Source organism: Gracilinanus agilis, chromosome 1, assembly GCF_016433145.1.
Source record: "Gracilinanus agilis isolate LMUSP501 chromosome 1, AgileGrace, whole genome shotgun sequence".
NCBI classification, from domain to species: domain Eukaryota; kingdom Metazoa; phylum Chordata; class Mammalia; order Didelphimorphia; family Didelphidae; genus Gracilinanus; species Gracilinanus agilis.
Genome location: NC_058130.1, coordinates 756,807,212 through 756,822,450, shown reverse-complemented (window position 1 = coordinate 756,822,450; position 15,239 = coordinate 756,807,212). Strand labels below are relative to the sequence as shown.

General features: G+C 39.5%; 1 protein-coding gene across 1 annotated transcript in view; it reads right to left on the bottom strand.

Annotated features, from left to right (window-relative positions):
• MAPKAPK5 (MAPK activated protein kinase 5) overlaps positions 1 to 15,089 on the bottom strand; it is a 33,421-nt gene extending 18,332 nt beyond the window's left edge. The window contains exons 1-8 of the mRNA XM_044685422.1: positions 15,081 to 15,089; positions 12,469 to 12,542; positions 11,418 to 11,493; positions 10,110 to 10,207; positions 8,729 to 8,837; positions 6,830 to 6,919; positions 5,710 to 5,805; positions 2,160 to 2,240 (exon numbers count right to left, since the gene is read on the bottom strand). Of these exons, the coding sequence (XP_044541357.1) occupies positions 2,160 to 2,240; positions 5,710 to 5,805; positions 6,830 to 6,919; positions 8,729 to 8,837; positions 10,110 to 10,207; positions 11,418 to 11,493; positions 12,469 to 12,542; positions 15,081 to 15,089 (633 nt within the window). The remainder of the gene's footprint in view (positions 1 to 2,159; positions 2,241 to 5,709; positions 5,806 to 6,829; positions 6,920 to 8,728; positions 8,838 to 10,109; positions 10,208 to 11,417; positions 11,494 to 12,468; positions 12,543 to 15,080) is intronic.
• Between the last annotated feature and the right edge of the window lie 150 nt (positions 15,090 to 15,239).

Sequence of the window (15,239 nt, the reverse complement as noted above, 5' to 3'; positions counted from 1 at the left end):
AGATTGTTTCTAAGAAAGTCTAAGAACTAAGAATATGAGAGAACTCTTGAATCTTCCTAGCACAGGACTGCATCAAACCCAAGTTACCATCAATTTGACATTTTATTCAGAACAACAAGCCCTTGAGAGAAACAGGCTCAAGCCACTGTCACATCCTCCCTGATGTAAACAATGCCATCTATCCTGGTAAAAGGTTTGAGTTTTGAATCCATGCAATGGCACATGCTAGATTTTAATCATCGCTGTTTGTATATCCTTCTCTCTGCCCTACTGTTTAAGGGGAAGCAAAACTCCAGACTTAGCAACACTCTGAATTCCCCTTCATGCCATGGGTCTGAATCCAATAAGCACCTAATAAGTAGTCACCAAGGTAGGCAGTTCAGGAGACTGTAAAGAATACTGAACTAGCAGATCACACAACATGGGATCTCCAAAGCAGAAATGCTCCAAGATAGACAATGATATAAAGATAATTAAGTCCTTTATACCAGGGTTGTCAAACTCAAAAAAAAGGGGGGATCTGCTCAAATAGTGACTTTGAAAACCACAAACCAACATTATCTATGTTGCATTCTTATTTTCTTTATTTTGTTAAATATTTCCCAATGGTTCAGGCCTGGAGAGTTCTGCTGGCTCCCTTCTGGCCAGGGGCAATGAGTTAGACATCTGTGCTTTATACATACAAAACAAAGGAGCCAGTTGGGTAGGAACCACATGATACCAGTCAGACTGCCATAGTCTTTCATCTACAGCAAGGCAGGAACCAATAAATGCTTATTGACTGATGACCTCAGGTTGTGTCTACATCATGATTAAGTGAAGATTCAGTCAAAAGTCCAGTGAATTAGGCTAGTTCACTGCCGTGGTTTCTGTATTTACTCATATTTTACAAGTTGTTATTATCCGGGATAAGCTCTCTGAGGGTGGAGTCTGTTGTATCCTTTGTCTCCATCTCCTCAGTGCCTAACACATATTTTATAATAAAGACCTGATTCAATGACTGACTGACTCCTAATCCAACTGACTCCCAAGGATAAGCAAATGTGCTATGAGATGACAGAATGACCACAGAATATTCAGGCTAAAAGAGACCTTAACAACCATCTCATTCAAAAGAGAGGCCCATGAGTGAAAAGACTTGATCAAAGCCATGGATAATGGTAAAGCCAGGACTCAAATTCGGGCTCTTCCCATCCTACTATACTATCTCCCTACTGATTCCTGCCATCCTAAAGGCCCTAGGGACTCCCAATGTATTAAGCCCCTTCAAGCCTTTCCTCCCACCCCTACCCCTACACTGTTCTGGAGCTATAATTTCCCAAAATCTGGTCTGCATTGGGCTTGACAGTTAGGAAGACTTGAGTTCAAATCCCACTTTAGTCACTTACTAGCTGTGGGACTCTGAGCAATTTCCTTAGTCTTTCTGAGACTCAGTTTCCTCATCTATACCATGAGGGGTCTGGATTTGATGGCTTCAAAGGTCCCTTCCAGCTTCAGAGCAATGATGCTACAATGATCCTCTAAAGTAAGAAAACATTATTCTTATGTCATAGTCCTCAATACCTCAAGGATTAGTGATTTCAGTGGTGTGGGTAAACCAAAGGTGAAACTTGCCTAAATGTCTGAGTGTCTATAATGTGGGAACAATTGCCCTTATTTCTGGCACAAATTTCTATTATCTTTAAGAAACCATTAGCCAGCCCTTCATTAATGTCTCATCAGAAGCAGCCTCATTTTTCCTGTTCATTCTGACCTAACAAGAAGGAGGTGCATTAAAGCAAATAGCTCTGAGGTATCTTCTGTCCCCAAAAGAGAAGTCCTCACATTAAAAATGCTTTAGAACCACAGTTTTAAAATATAATTAGATTATAACACACATCTAGCAAAATGAGACCAAGGGAGAAGTTCATTCATACAGAAAAGCAAAAAGAGCCCAGAAGTGAGCCACGGCTAGTGGGTCCTCCTACAGAAATTCAACTATTACATATCATACATCAAGCAAGTTAAGGAAATCCAAACCCTTCCCTAGGTCCAGCTATAGGCTCTTTATGGCAGATAATAAAATGAATACCTCTCTGTCCTGCCTCACATGGGCACCTCCCACAAGAAGATCTACTTTGCTGTAAAATGATGAAGATATGCACAGCCAAGAAGTTTACCTTATTATAAGTGTAGGGTGTGGGCGAGGTAGGTATAATCCCAGACTTCTCCTTCTGATGCCTTCTTTGTGCCTCTAATACCTGTTGGACCAAATCAAAAGCAGAAATATCACCATTCACCACAAATGGCATCTACCTGGACTTGAAGACCTTTAGGAGAATCAGTGGGTCAGACAATTGCTAACTGGAAAAGATATTGCTGCTTTATTCAGCCTATTCACAAATAGGTATCTCAAATGCTTTCCCTTCCCTGTGGGTAAATGGAATTAGCTCATCCCCATTCATAGTTAAAACTCTAGCCATCAGAGATAATGTCATCCCACCTCCCTGAGTGGGGAGGGGAGATCTGTGACCCACACGTGACAATAAGTAACAAATCAAGCCCCAAAGGGCAGTCCAAAACAGTGTTGAGGCTGCCATTTGTCCACTTGAATTAGAGGTGGATGCCAGGAAGTGATGAAAGATGCTATCTTTCAAATATGATGGTAACTTCCTGTGGAAGCAGTTGGCGCTTTATACTTGGTGTGGAAGGATCTCTGGTGAGACCTCAGGCGGCTTCCCTCAGATTTGTCACATGGGTAAGTTAGGCTGACTCCCTTTCACCTCCCTTGGTGTTTCTGGAGGCTCTATTCTCAAGGAGGCCTCTCTTGCCTCTCTAATATTGCTAGAGGCCTTGTGGCTAGAAGCCTTATTTAATCCACCTCTAAACCCTCACCCGGTCCGGACCTCTGCTGGTCTGGACCAGAGTCTCTCTCTCTCTCTCTCTCTATTTCCCTACCTTCATCCTTCCTAATTGTAAATAAACTTCCATAAAAGCCATCCTGACTTGGGTCTATTTTTAATTATGGAATCAATCTAAATCTGATTGATTCCTGGCGACCACACCTTAAATATATATTATATATACATACATACATCTCTCCTAAAAAAAAAAAGTTCATCTCTCCTAAAAAACATATCTTGCTGTGGTAGGAACAAACTTTAATCACATTCTGCTATGCAAATTATTGTCAATGTTTATTCTACTGAGAAAGTCTATTCTCGGGCTGCTAGAATGTAAGAAAGGATATCTCACTGCATTTCCTTGTAGATGCATCCCTGCCTAAAAGATGGGAATTAACTACCCTTCCTTCACAGGCCCCATTCTTTGAACTGAAAACTGAGCTGGACCTGAGAAATCAATGACCTAGTCCCATGTGGACAAAGGTGTGGCATGGGTGTCAGGGCTGGATGGAGGAGATTGCTCCATTCCCCCTCTCCACAGCTTCCAAGAACACTTTTTTGCATGCCTTGCCCCTCTGTCCAGCCGCCTAGTGTGAAAATTTCCTCCCTCTACTGTCTGGGGTAAAGCAGGGGGCTCACAGGCAGCTTGAAGTTGCCATTTGGGCACATGATCTCGAAAACATTTGCCAACAGTGACGAAGTCCAACTTCTCCATTTTGGAGATTTTGCCAGAGAAGAATAATTCTTTTCTTGAGGTCAAACAGTTAGAAAGTAGCAGAGATAGGATTCAAACCCAGATTCCCTAACTCCAATTATATCTCCAAAATATTTTATTTCAATCAAATGAACAAAAGTTTATCAACTCTATTATTACAGAAATTACAAATATTATATACCTAGAAATAATAATAGGGTAGGTACCCATGTGGACATTATCCCAGTTGACCTCCTCCCAAATCCCTTCTCAAACTTGTTAAATATCCTTATTGCAGTCCCAAAACTGGGACATTATCCCAATTGACCTCCTCCCAAATCCCTTCTCAAACTTGTTAAATATCCTTATTGCAGTCCCAAAACAGTCCACCACACTCCCAATATGGTCTGACCAAGACAAAGTAGAGCAGAATTATAAAAACTCCCTCCTTCTGAACCTGACTGCTCCCTTTCTGCAGATGGAGAGCACCCTGACTCCCTTGAACTGCCATGACTCAGTGATGAATCCTCTGACTTCATCTGACCCTCACCCTAGACTTGGGCAGTGACCTTTTAAATTCAAGGGCAGGCCTTTACTGTGATCCTCACCAAATATCATCTTGGGAGACTGGGCTCACGGACAAACTGAGTCTGTCAAGATCTTTCTGGATTCTAATTCAGTGGTCCGTGCCAGTTTTGAGCCATCTGCAAATGTGAAGAGCACACCATCTAGTCCTTCATCCAAATGTTCAACAGCATGGTACCAAGCAGAGTTCGCTTGGAGACTTCTCAAGCTAACATAGAGCCACTCACAATTATTCTATGAATCTGGTCATTCCATCAGCCCCAAATCTCCCTCAATGACTAGCCCATTGTCAATTTGTAAATTCTACCTTCTCTTCTTTTTTTGAGAATCAGATTAGCTCTTCCCCAGTTTTGTGGCACTTCTTTGAATCGCCACAATCTTTCTTTTGGGGCAAAGAGGATAGAGGGCTCAACTTGGATCAGAAAGCCAGGAGTTCAAATCCCACCTTTCAAGTAACTGTGTAACCCTGGGAAAGTCACTTAATCTCTGAGCCTCAGATTCTACATCTAAAAAATGAGAATGATACTAGCATCTACTGCATAAGATTATTGTAAGGCTCAAATGAGATTCATTTTGTCAAGAACTTTGTATAATGTCAACTATTATTGTTACTGTGGCAATAATATTACTTTAAGAATATATGTTATAATTATGTGTATGGTCATACTGTTTGTAGTTAATGACGGAATCAGAATAATGATATTGCTAATTACTAAGGCATCATTACTAAGGCATCAAGGTGACACAAGGAATAGCACATTGGACCTGGAGGAAGATGTGAATTCAAATATGGTCTTAGACATTATTGTGTGACCCTGAGCAAGTCACTTAACCTCTGCCTCAGTTTCTTCATCTGTAAAATGGGGGTAATAATAATAGCACCTACCTCTACAAGTTGTTGTAAGGATCAAAATTAAGACAATATTTATAAAAATGCTTTATGAATGTTAAAGAGTTATAAAAATGATCATATTTTTATTATTTCAAAATCACTGACAGTGGCTCAAAACCTGGGCTCAAATCCTATCTCTGCTAAATACCACCTCTTTGGTGGGCTTCTTGTTATATTATGTTCTAAATTATGCTCCTTGGATCTCTCTTCTATTTCTTTTATTGTCTTTAAATGTAGATGGTCCAGGCCTCTTAACTAAACCACTAAGGATAAGATGCTCTCCTTCAATCTCCTCCATAGATTTGTTTTCAACCCCCATTAACTATTTGTGTTCTATACTGTCCTCTCTGAAACAATGGCAGAAATGAAAACTCATGTGTGAATAAGAAACTTAATTAAGACTTAAATGAAAATAATCCCATTTTTCTAAAGCAAATCTTTATATTAGTCTGTCTGTCAGTCACAGTGTAAGTAAAGCCCAAAGGAAATATTCACTAAGCTCTTGGATTGTATTTCTAAAAGCTTCCATTTATAAGACAATCTATGTGCATTCTAAGAAGGAAATAAAGTGATGGTGTCAAGAGGTTGCTAATAAATGAACTTTTCAATCTGTCACATGAAAAAAAGTCTCAGGGAGAGGAAAAGCTTATTCTTACCTGAGGTGCTACATAGTAAGGGGTGAACTGTGGTGTCATCAAGTCCCCTTGGTCTATTTTGGCAAATCCAAAGTCACACAACTTAACCGGAGCATCCTAAAATGAGGCAAGTGGGACATATCACTTGGAAGTTCTATCTTATGCTGACTATCAGATCTGTGAATGGTGCCCAAATGAAATGTCTAGGCTAAGCAGGATACAGGAAGAATAGTTCACCTTACTAATGTAGACTGAAAAATGTTTTTACTCCCATACACCATCCTCTAACTGACTCAACCAGAAAAAGAAACGATGGAAAATTGAAGCCTGAGGCCAACTGTGTCCCAATCTTAGTGACCTATTACTTCTAATAGATTAAATCCCACACTGTTCCAGAAAAAGACCAACAGTTAAACACAAAGTTAATATTTGTCATAAGCTTTAGAATAACTCAGTGGGGAACTTATATGACAGAACAAATATGTAGTAATCAACAGAGTAAAAAAATGTGACTTTTATCAGTGATAAGAAACTCAAGATTTCAATTCATGGTCAAGCAATCACATAACACCTTATACTGATAGGGCATATTCCTTATAACTCTCCTTCACACCTCTGAAATCAACTCTGATTGATCCTGGGGGCTCACGGCAAGTGGTACCATTCTATGAAATAGGACTCTCTTTTGGGCCAAATATAAGTATGGGAGCCAATGCTGAGGATGCAAGGTTTCTGAGGTCCAATGAAATTTCACTCCATCTATAGTGGATGCTGGCAAAGTCTGGTACTCCCTGAAGCCTTCTGGTCTAAGCTTTCTCTGAATTCTTACCCCTGCATTTGGACCAGGTACACTGAGTTGGGGTTTAAAACGGTAACTAAGGGGGCAGCTGGGTAGCTCAGTGGATTGAGAACCAGACCTAAAGACAGGAGGTCCTAGGTTCAAATCTGACCTCAGGCACTTCCCAACTGTGTGACCCTGGACAAGTCACTTGACCCCCATTGCCTGCCCTTACCACTCTTCTGCCTTGGAGCCAATACACAGTACTGACTCCAAGACAGAAGGTAAGGATTTAAAAAATAAAATAAAGTAAAATAAAATAAAAATGGTAACTAAAACTTGCCAAAAAGAAAGGCTTCTTACCAAAGAGTTATCTTTGAAGAGCAGGTTCTCAGGCTTGAGGTCTCTGTGTGCAATGTTTAGTGAGTGACAGTGCTGCAAAGCCAAAGCTATCTGGAAAAAGGCACAATAAACCAACTGAAATTTAGGAGTGAGAATTGGTTGCATTCCCCTTGCTTACTTAGGTCTCTGAGGAAAACAATCACAATTATCTTATTTCCCAGGTTGAGACATTGTCAAATAGACTCAACGCAGAATAAGTGAAGAACCAATTGCACCAAAATGAAACTAAGGCATCAAACTTAGCTGCAAATTGTACTTGGTAAAGAAGAAACTGCCAGGACCCAAACCCAAGCTGGGCAGACCTGGCCTCTTTGACAGGACAAGCAGAAAAGGAGCACCTGTTGGGCATTCTTCTTTGAAAATGAAAGGCCTGCTTTCATCAGTCCTTTTAAGTCCAAGTTGAGGTCGGTCCAGAGTAAACAGTAACATTCTTGTGATGGATATCAGCCCCCAGAGGTTCATCGCAATGGGAGGTTTACAAAGTACTTTCCTCACAACAACCCTGTGAGGTAGGTCATAAAAGTACTATTATTCCTATTTCGCAGATGAGAATGTTGAGTCTCAGAGAAGTGAAGTTACCTGTGCATGGCTGCCTAGCTTCAGAGGCAGGATTCATACTCAGTTCCCTGGATGCGAGTCCTTTGTTCTTCCCAATACACCACACTGTTTTGACTAAACCCAGGCAATAATATGCAACAAAACTGGCTTGAGAAGCCAGTTATGTTCTGAGATCTTCAACTTCAGGTTCTGGCTTTAAAGGGAAAATATTAAAACTCTCCATTTGGATTTTTAATCAGATTTTTCTATTGGTTCATGCTGAATGTTGAAAAGTTATTTATAGATGGTGGTTTAGGGTAGGGTGCTGGGTTAAGAAAACCATAGGGCATCCTTTATTCCAAAAAAAGGTTAATGTAAGGTATGTTATGCTAACGGAAGAGATGATTTTTAAGGGAAACTCAAAGCCAAAGGATAGCATTTCCCAGTTATTCCAAAAATAACATTCTTCTCTGCTGCTCAGTGGCATCATGGAAAATTTGACAGTACTTTCTACCTAGAACTACTTGTACTGTGGGAGATGCTTTCTTTCTCCTCATCTGGCCTGAAAACATGACCTCTGAGACTTAGCTTTTCACCTTCTCAAGAGGCCTATTCTCCAGCTGGAGTTTATGAGGTAAATCAGCTCTACGACAACCAAATGTGAGGTCACAAAGAGGAAGAATACAACCCTCGACAGAGACAGGCAGGACCAGGGGAAATCAGAGAAACCAAGATCTTATAAACACAGAGATTGAAGACAACAAAGAAAAGGCTACACACATACACACACAAACTCTTCTCTTCATTCTCTCTCTCTCTCTCTCTCTCTCTCTCTCTCTCTTTCTCTCTCTGTCTCTTCCCCCCCCCTCCCCTGCCATCCCTCCTTTAGTATTTTTATAGGCACAATTATCTTAGAATATACCCTAATAACATACACCCTTCTAGGTATTATCAGCAGCATTTTAACCCAACAACCAAACAACAGCACATAGGAAATTGCCTATCTCAAGAGCAAGACATTCATATCTATAGTCTATACAGAATATCATCCTCCTTCTTGAGCAGAACTAAAGTCATGTCGTAGGCTTCAGGGAACAGCAATATCAAGGTAACAATCACTGGAGTCTATGGGACCCCCAAAAGGCACAAGATCCAAGAGGTCCCATCTCTCCTGTCCAGACAGCTTTTCCGATCACATAACAAAGCAGGCAATGAGAGCGTCAGATCAAACAAAGCTTTCCTTGGGGCTTCCTTTCCTCCCCCCCAATGAAATTGTTCTTGCCCCACGTTTGCAGTTGGGTGGCTATGCAGGGGGTCACTTGCCTGCTTTGTTACTTGGCTGGCTTGCTTCTCTGTAAAGTGCCGGTGCTGGCTGATTCTGTGAAATAGCTCTCCCCCTTCCATCATCTCCATTACAATTAGGAGTCGAGCCCTGTTTGAAAGCATTTGATTTTTGTTAAATTGAAAAAAAAAGGAAAAAACTCAAACATCAAGCTGCTGACCTAACGATGCAGATTTCACACTTGAAAAGTGTATGGAACCCTTTATTTTAAATAGTGCTAGTTTTTGTGATAAGCCAATTCTCTCCCCTTTCCTTGGTTCTATCAATGACTCTAAAATGTGACAAAAAGTTAGGTCCAGCCACAATCTAAGAAATTAAAATGGAAGAAATCCATTTGGTTTTAGGTCCTTAAAGACATTTTTATACCTTTAACTGTCTCTTAATTTCATTAGGATTTAAGATGGGGAGAGATCTTGTAAGCATAATACCTTCTAAATATTTCACGGCATTTGGATAGGATCACAAGATCCCAATGTTCTAGCTTCAGAAGATATATCATGTCACCTAGTCCAACACTCTCATTTCACAGATGAAGAAAATGAGGCTGACATAAGCAGGTTAAGTGACTTACCCAAGGTCACACAGCTAGTAAGCATCAGTCAAACCTGAACCCAGGTCCACTGGATTCAGAGGAAGTGATCTTAGCACTATACTGCAGAATTATAATGAAAAATATTGTCACTGCCTTCCCCCTCCAAAAAATGTGCTTTTGGGGATGTATGATAATATTATTGATCTCGTATCAGTAAGATCTGTTCATCTTTTTCACCTAGTTCCCCAATGTAACCCACTATGCATGTATAAGCAGGTGATCAAGGTTATAGACAAGTATGATCTGTGGTCATGGAACAAAGGTCTGATGGGAAACAGACCTATTACAATCCTGTCTTCACTGGTACCATGCTCAAAACCATACAGCTAATCAACCACAGCAATCATCTCCCATGAAAAACTATTCAACCAGGAAATACCTTGTCCCACTGGACTTCTAAAAGCAAAGAGCCAGAAATTCCCCACAAAAGTTCTCAAGAAGACACCTCCTTTTCGGCCACCTCTTCTCAATAACAAAGGTTTCATATCTAAATGTTGCTGGCTTCCAAAAGCTTTCACCAACAATGCCCGCTTATAAAATAGGATGATTTGGTTTGTGATCTTTATTTACAATGGTTGGCCCAAGTCACTGCATGGTACAAATAGCAAGAAAGTCAATCTGTGCTGGACAACACAAAACATTGGCTTCATGAATGATGGAAATGTATGCTCAATTTTTTAATGCTAGTATCTGCTTTTCTTATGGCCAGGTTGACTTTCATAAGCATAAATATGGGAAGCTGAGTGTTCCATCTTCTCTGAGCATCTTACCTTGGACTGGACTCATGAGGAAACTGCACACTATTAGCGTATACTTCGATAATCTGCACAATATTTGGGTGTGTCGCACACATCATGTGCAGACGTACCTTAAAGAGAACAGAGGATAGGTTACTATGCAGTAGGCCTTGAAAATGCTTTCCTTCCAAACTTTCAGGTTTGGGGCCAAAGAAAGAGCCCCAGTGGAGTGAGGGGAGGAACATGTTCCAGTAAGAAAGTCCACCTCTTAGGACTGGCTAAAAGGTTTTATTCTGAATGAAAAGAAAAGACTGGGTTTTCAAGTAAACCCTCTAATGATCTAGTTTAAAGTTAGATTTGGAAGGGGGTGGAATAGAAACCTCCCCCGACTGCTGCTCCAGGTAAGCCAAGGCTGACAACTATAGGATAAAAGGTCCAAGCTACTCATACACGTGTTCTTATAGTGCTATTTTCATTAACCACACCTCCAAATCAATGGATTTCGAATCTTATTGGCTAATGGAAAAACAAACAGAAAAATAACAATCAGCACTGGACAAAGCCCTGCTTTGTTCAACAATTCACCACTTATTCAAGTGAGTCCTGTGCATGCAATCTCTGGCATACAGGAGTAGTTCAAGCAATAGGGAGAAAGAGAAAAAAAAAAAAAGACATTCAGGGATTGTGAAATCAGGCTCATAACACCATGTCAACTTGATTTTAACCTACTGAGAATCCAAACACGCAGTCAATATCATCTCCCTAGAGAACCACTCTTAGGAGCCATGTACCCTCTGTTCACTGCTGTTCCTGCTTCTTCCACATCTCCCCTGCCCCGACTCACACACATAACTATAAGTACCTTCAACCTTGGCCTCTAAACCCCATTTTTAAGAGAGCGGACAACAGAGCCAATATGAACACTTCAGAAATCAAGGGCCACACTCAAAAAAGGTTGAGAGGCTACTCTCAAGAGTTGTGCCCAAAAGGAAGCACATGCCCATTGTGGGCTAGTTGGTGCTATTTCAACAAGACCTTGAAAAGAAGTTTAAACTACAGGCTGGGGAAGGAAGGAAGGAAGGAAGGAAGGAAGGAAGGAAGGAAGGAAGGAAGGAAGGAAGGAAGGAAGGAAGGAAGGAAGGAAGAAAGGAGTAAAGCCACAGATGTGAAATTCCAACCCAAGCCTTCTGTGAGTCTAAATGTGTATTTATGTCATTTAAAAAAGGGAAAATGCCTAAGCTTTGCCCAGTTTAAAGTAATAAAGGGGTAAAAAGAACTGTTTCTACAAATGAAAATGGGGGATGGAAAAAAAAGAAAGAGAAAGACAGACATGGATCATACCTCATTCCGAGCTTTTGGACGATCAAGAAGGATTTTCAGGGCAAATCTTTCTTGGGTAGATTTTTTCACACAGACCCTAGTATTAGATTGGGGGGGGGGGAGGGGGGAGAGGAGTCAGAGATCAAATTAGAAAGAAAACTTTGCCTTTTATCTAAAGATCTGAATATAAATTACATAAACATTTATTCCCAAGCCATTATCCTACCCTAACTGGATTGGCCAAACTTCACAGAAGAAAAAGAATAGACCAGCCCTACTGGAAGAAAGTATATTTAAGCCAATGATATTCTGATCAGGACTTTTTTTTTTTTTTTAAACCCTCACCTTCCATCTTAGAATCAATACTATGTATTGGTTCCAAGGCAGAAGAGTGCAATAAGGGTTAGGCAATGGGGATTAAGTGACTTGTCCAGGATTACAGAGCTAGGAAGTGTCTAAATCCAGATTTGAACTCAGGATCTCCCATCTCTAGACCTGACTCTCAATCCTATGAGCCACCTGAGCAGGACTCTTGAGCTATCAAGAGCAGCCTTCAGCACTAGCTTCTATATAAATAAGACTCTCAAAGTCAATGCTACGGGTCATATAAGTGCTCCAGTCACTTAAGTCCACATACCATTGCTCTAAAGCTATGCAGTGTAAAACATATTTGAGTGAAATGCAGAAACTTTGGAATTTATTTGTATTTCTTAATGTCCAAAAAAAAAAAACCTTTTAAAGTTATGCTGTCATTCTACATGGCAATTCTATGTTATTTTCAAATTTGGCTATACATTTGTTCATATGGTATATCTGACTTTAAAGAATCTTCCAAATGTCCTTTATCAAGGCAAAGTTGCCACATTTCTTGCATGGCAGAATCTCATCATTATGCACTATGTAATAATCAACTTCAAGTCACATATCAACAAAGAATTTATGTCACAGAATGATTTGCATCATCCAAAAAAAATGGGTGGATGGAGAATAAAGAAAGGAAATGGTATTTGAGTTAAAATGGATTTTCTGGCATTTTTTTCTAAAAGAGATATTCAAATATATAGTTTCTTACCTAACTGGACCACTAATTCCAGCTCCCAGCTTCTGAGTCCAATTAATATTGTATTCCTCTAAAATGGAGGTCTCCTATTAAAATAAAATGAGGGAGAGAGAAAGACAAAAAGTTAGAAGATTCAGAGTCTCCTGGGCTTCACACAATGTCTTGCACATAGTACACATTTAATCAAATAAATATTTGTGGAATTCAGCTGGGATCACAAAGATGCCCTACTTGCTTAATGTCTCAGCTAAAAGGAAACAATGACACACATGTATGACAGTGACTTGATATACAATGTTAGTCACTAAAAATGTAGTTGCTGTGTTTGGGATAGGTTTTGCACTGCTTTTAAAAAAAAGAAGCCCAGACGAAAGGCTTTTCTACAAAATTCATGTAAGCAGGCAAAATAATAGTAATAACTTTTGTTTAGATACATTTTCTTCAAAATACTTCAACAATAATTGCTCTAAATTACTGCTGATTAGAGAAGTGCAAATTAAAACAGTTCTGAGGTACCACTTCACGTCCAGATTGGTTAATACACCAGAAAAGGAAAAATGACAAAAGTTGGAGGTGACAAGGAATAATTGGGACACTAATGCAATGGTGCTGGAGCTGTAAACCGACTGAACCATTCTGAAGAGCACTTTAGAACTCTGTTCAAAGGGCTATAAAACTGCTATCCTTTGACCCAACAATACTACTAAGAGGTAACCCCAAAAAGATCAAAGAAAAAGAAAAAGGACCTAATTGTACCAAAAATATTTATAGCTGCTCTTTTTGTGGTGACAAAGAATAGGAAATTGAGAGAATGCCCATCAATTGAGAAATGGCTGAACAAGCTGAGGTATATGATTGATTATTAATGGAATGTTATTAGGCTATAAGAAATGATCAGGATGCTTCAGAAAAGCCTGGAAAGACTTACACAAACTAAAGCAAAGTGAAGTGAGAAGAACCAGCAGGACATTGTACACAATAAAAGCAATTGGTACAATGATCAACTGTGAATGACTTCGCTATTTTCTGCAATATAATGATCTAAGATGATTCCAAAGGACTTATGATGAAAAATATCATACACCTCTTGAAAGAAAGAACCGAAAGAGTCTGAATGCAAATCAAAGCATACTTTGTTTTTGCTTTATTTTTCTTAGGGGTTTTTTTGGGGTGGTCTGTGTTTTCTCTCACAACATAACTGATATGGAAATATGTTTTGCATAACTGCATATATATAACATATAAAATTGCACGCTTTCCCAGTAAAAGGGGAGGGGAGAAGGAAGAGAATTTAGAAATCAAAAAATTTTTAAACAAATGTTAAAAATTATTTTTAAATATAATTGGGGGAAAATAAAACTTAAAAAAAAAAACACTTCGACAATTTATTTGTAAAACTGCTAAGATAAGAATTTTTAACTTAGTGTTAAGTGAACTTTTTTTAAACCCTTAACCTTCTATCTTAGAATCAGTACTAAATATTGGTTCCAAGGCAGAAGAGTAGTAAGGGCTAGGCAATTGATTGGGCCAGGATCTCACACAGCTGAGGAGTATCTGAGGCCAGATTTGAACCTAGATCTTTCTACCTCCAGGCCTGGCTCTCTGTCCACTGAGCCACCTAGTTGCCCCTGTTCATTCCTTTTTAACAAATGTTTAAGTATATACTATGTGCTATCAGAGGATATGGAAAGACATTCCCTGACTTCAAATTGCTTTTGTTGTACTGTGAGATATATCACATAAATGTATATGTAAATAAAGGATAATTTAAAGCAAGTGAGAGTAATAAATAACATCTGGGGAGATCAGAAAAGATCTCTTGTAGGAGATGGCACCTGAGCTGAGCCTTGAAGAAATTCGATTCCAAGAGCTAGCAATGAGGAAGAAAAACATTTTACCTACAAATAGGAGATTAGAACTAATACATCTCCCCAACTGACAAATGGGAAAATAATATGAACAGGAATTTTTCAGAAGAAATCTAAGCTACCAATAGCCATGTGAAAAAATGCTCCTAATCACTAATAAGTAGAAAATGCAAATTCAAGATAACTTGCAGTTGTAATTACATCCTCCATCCTTACACAGTTATGCCCTTATGCCCCTCAGATGGGTAAGACTGAAAAAAAGGGGAAATGATAAATGCTCAAGGGGACTGGGGTAAAACAGGGACATTACTGCACTGTTGGTGTAGCTGTAAAATGTCCCAGCTATTCTGGAAAACAATTTGAAACAAAAAGTTACCAAGCTGTGCATACTCCTCTGACTCAGCAATGCCACTATTGGGTCTATTTGGTACCCCCCCCAAAAAAAAATCAAAGAGAAAAAAGGCTTCTACATACAAAAACATTTACTGTATACATTAACAGTAGCACTGTAATAATATGGATGATAATGTAGTGCTTTTAAATAATAATGATAATATAGCACTTTCAGGCTTATAAAACACGGTACATATGTTATCTCATTTGATTCTCATAAGCAGAAGCTCTTATGATCCCCATTTTATAGTTGAAGAAACTAAAACTGAGAACGGTAAAGCCAGTTGCCCAGTCCCACAGCTTGTAAGTGTCTCAGCTGGATCTGAACTCCAGATTTTCTACCTCTAGGGCCAGCACACTTACCCACTGCATCTCCAGTTGCCTTGGATGTTATAAAGACAATTTTGAATGTCTTTAAGAACTGTAGTCATTACAACCACCACCACTCCATAGCACCAATGCTCAAAGCATGCTTCCCATCTCCTGACAGAGAGATGATTGGTTCAGGTTCCTAGCAGAGGC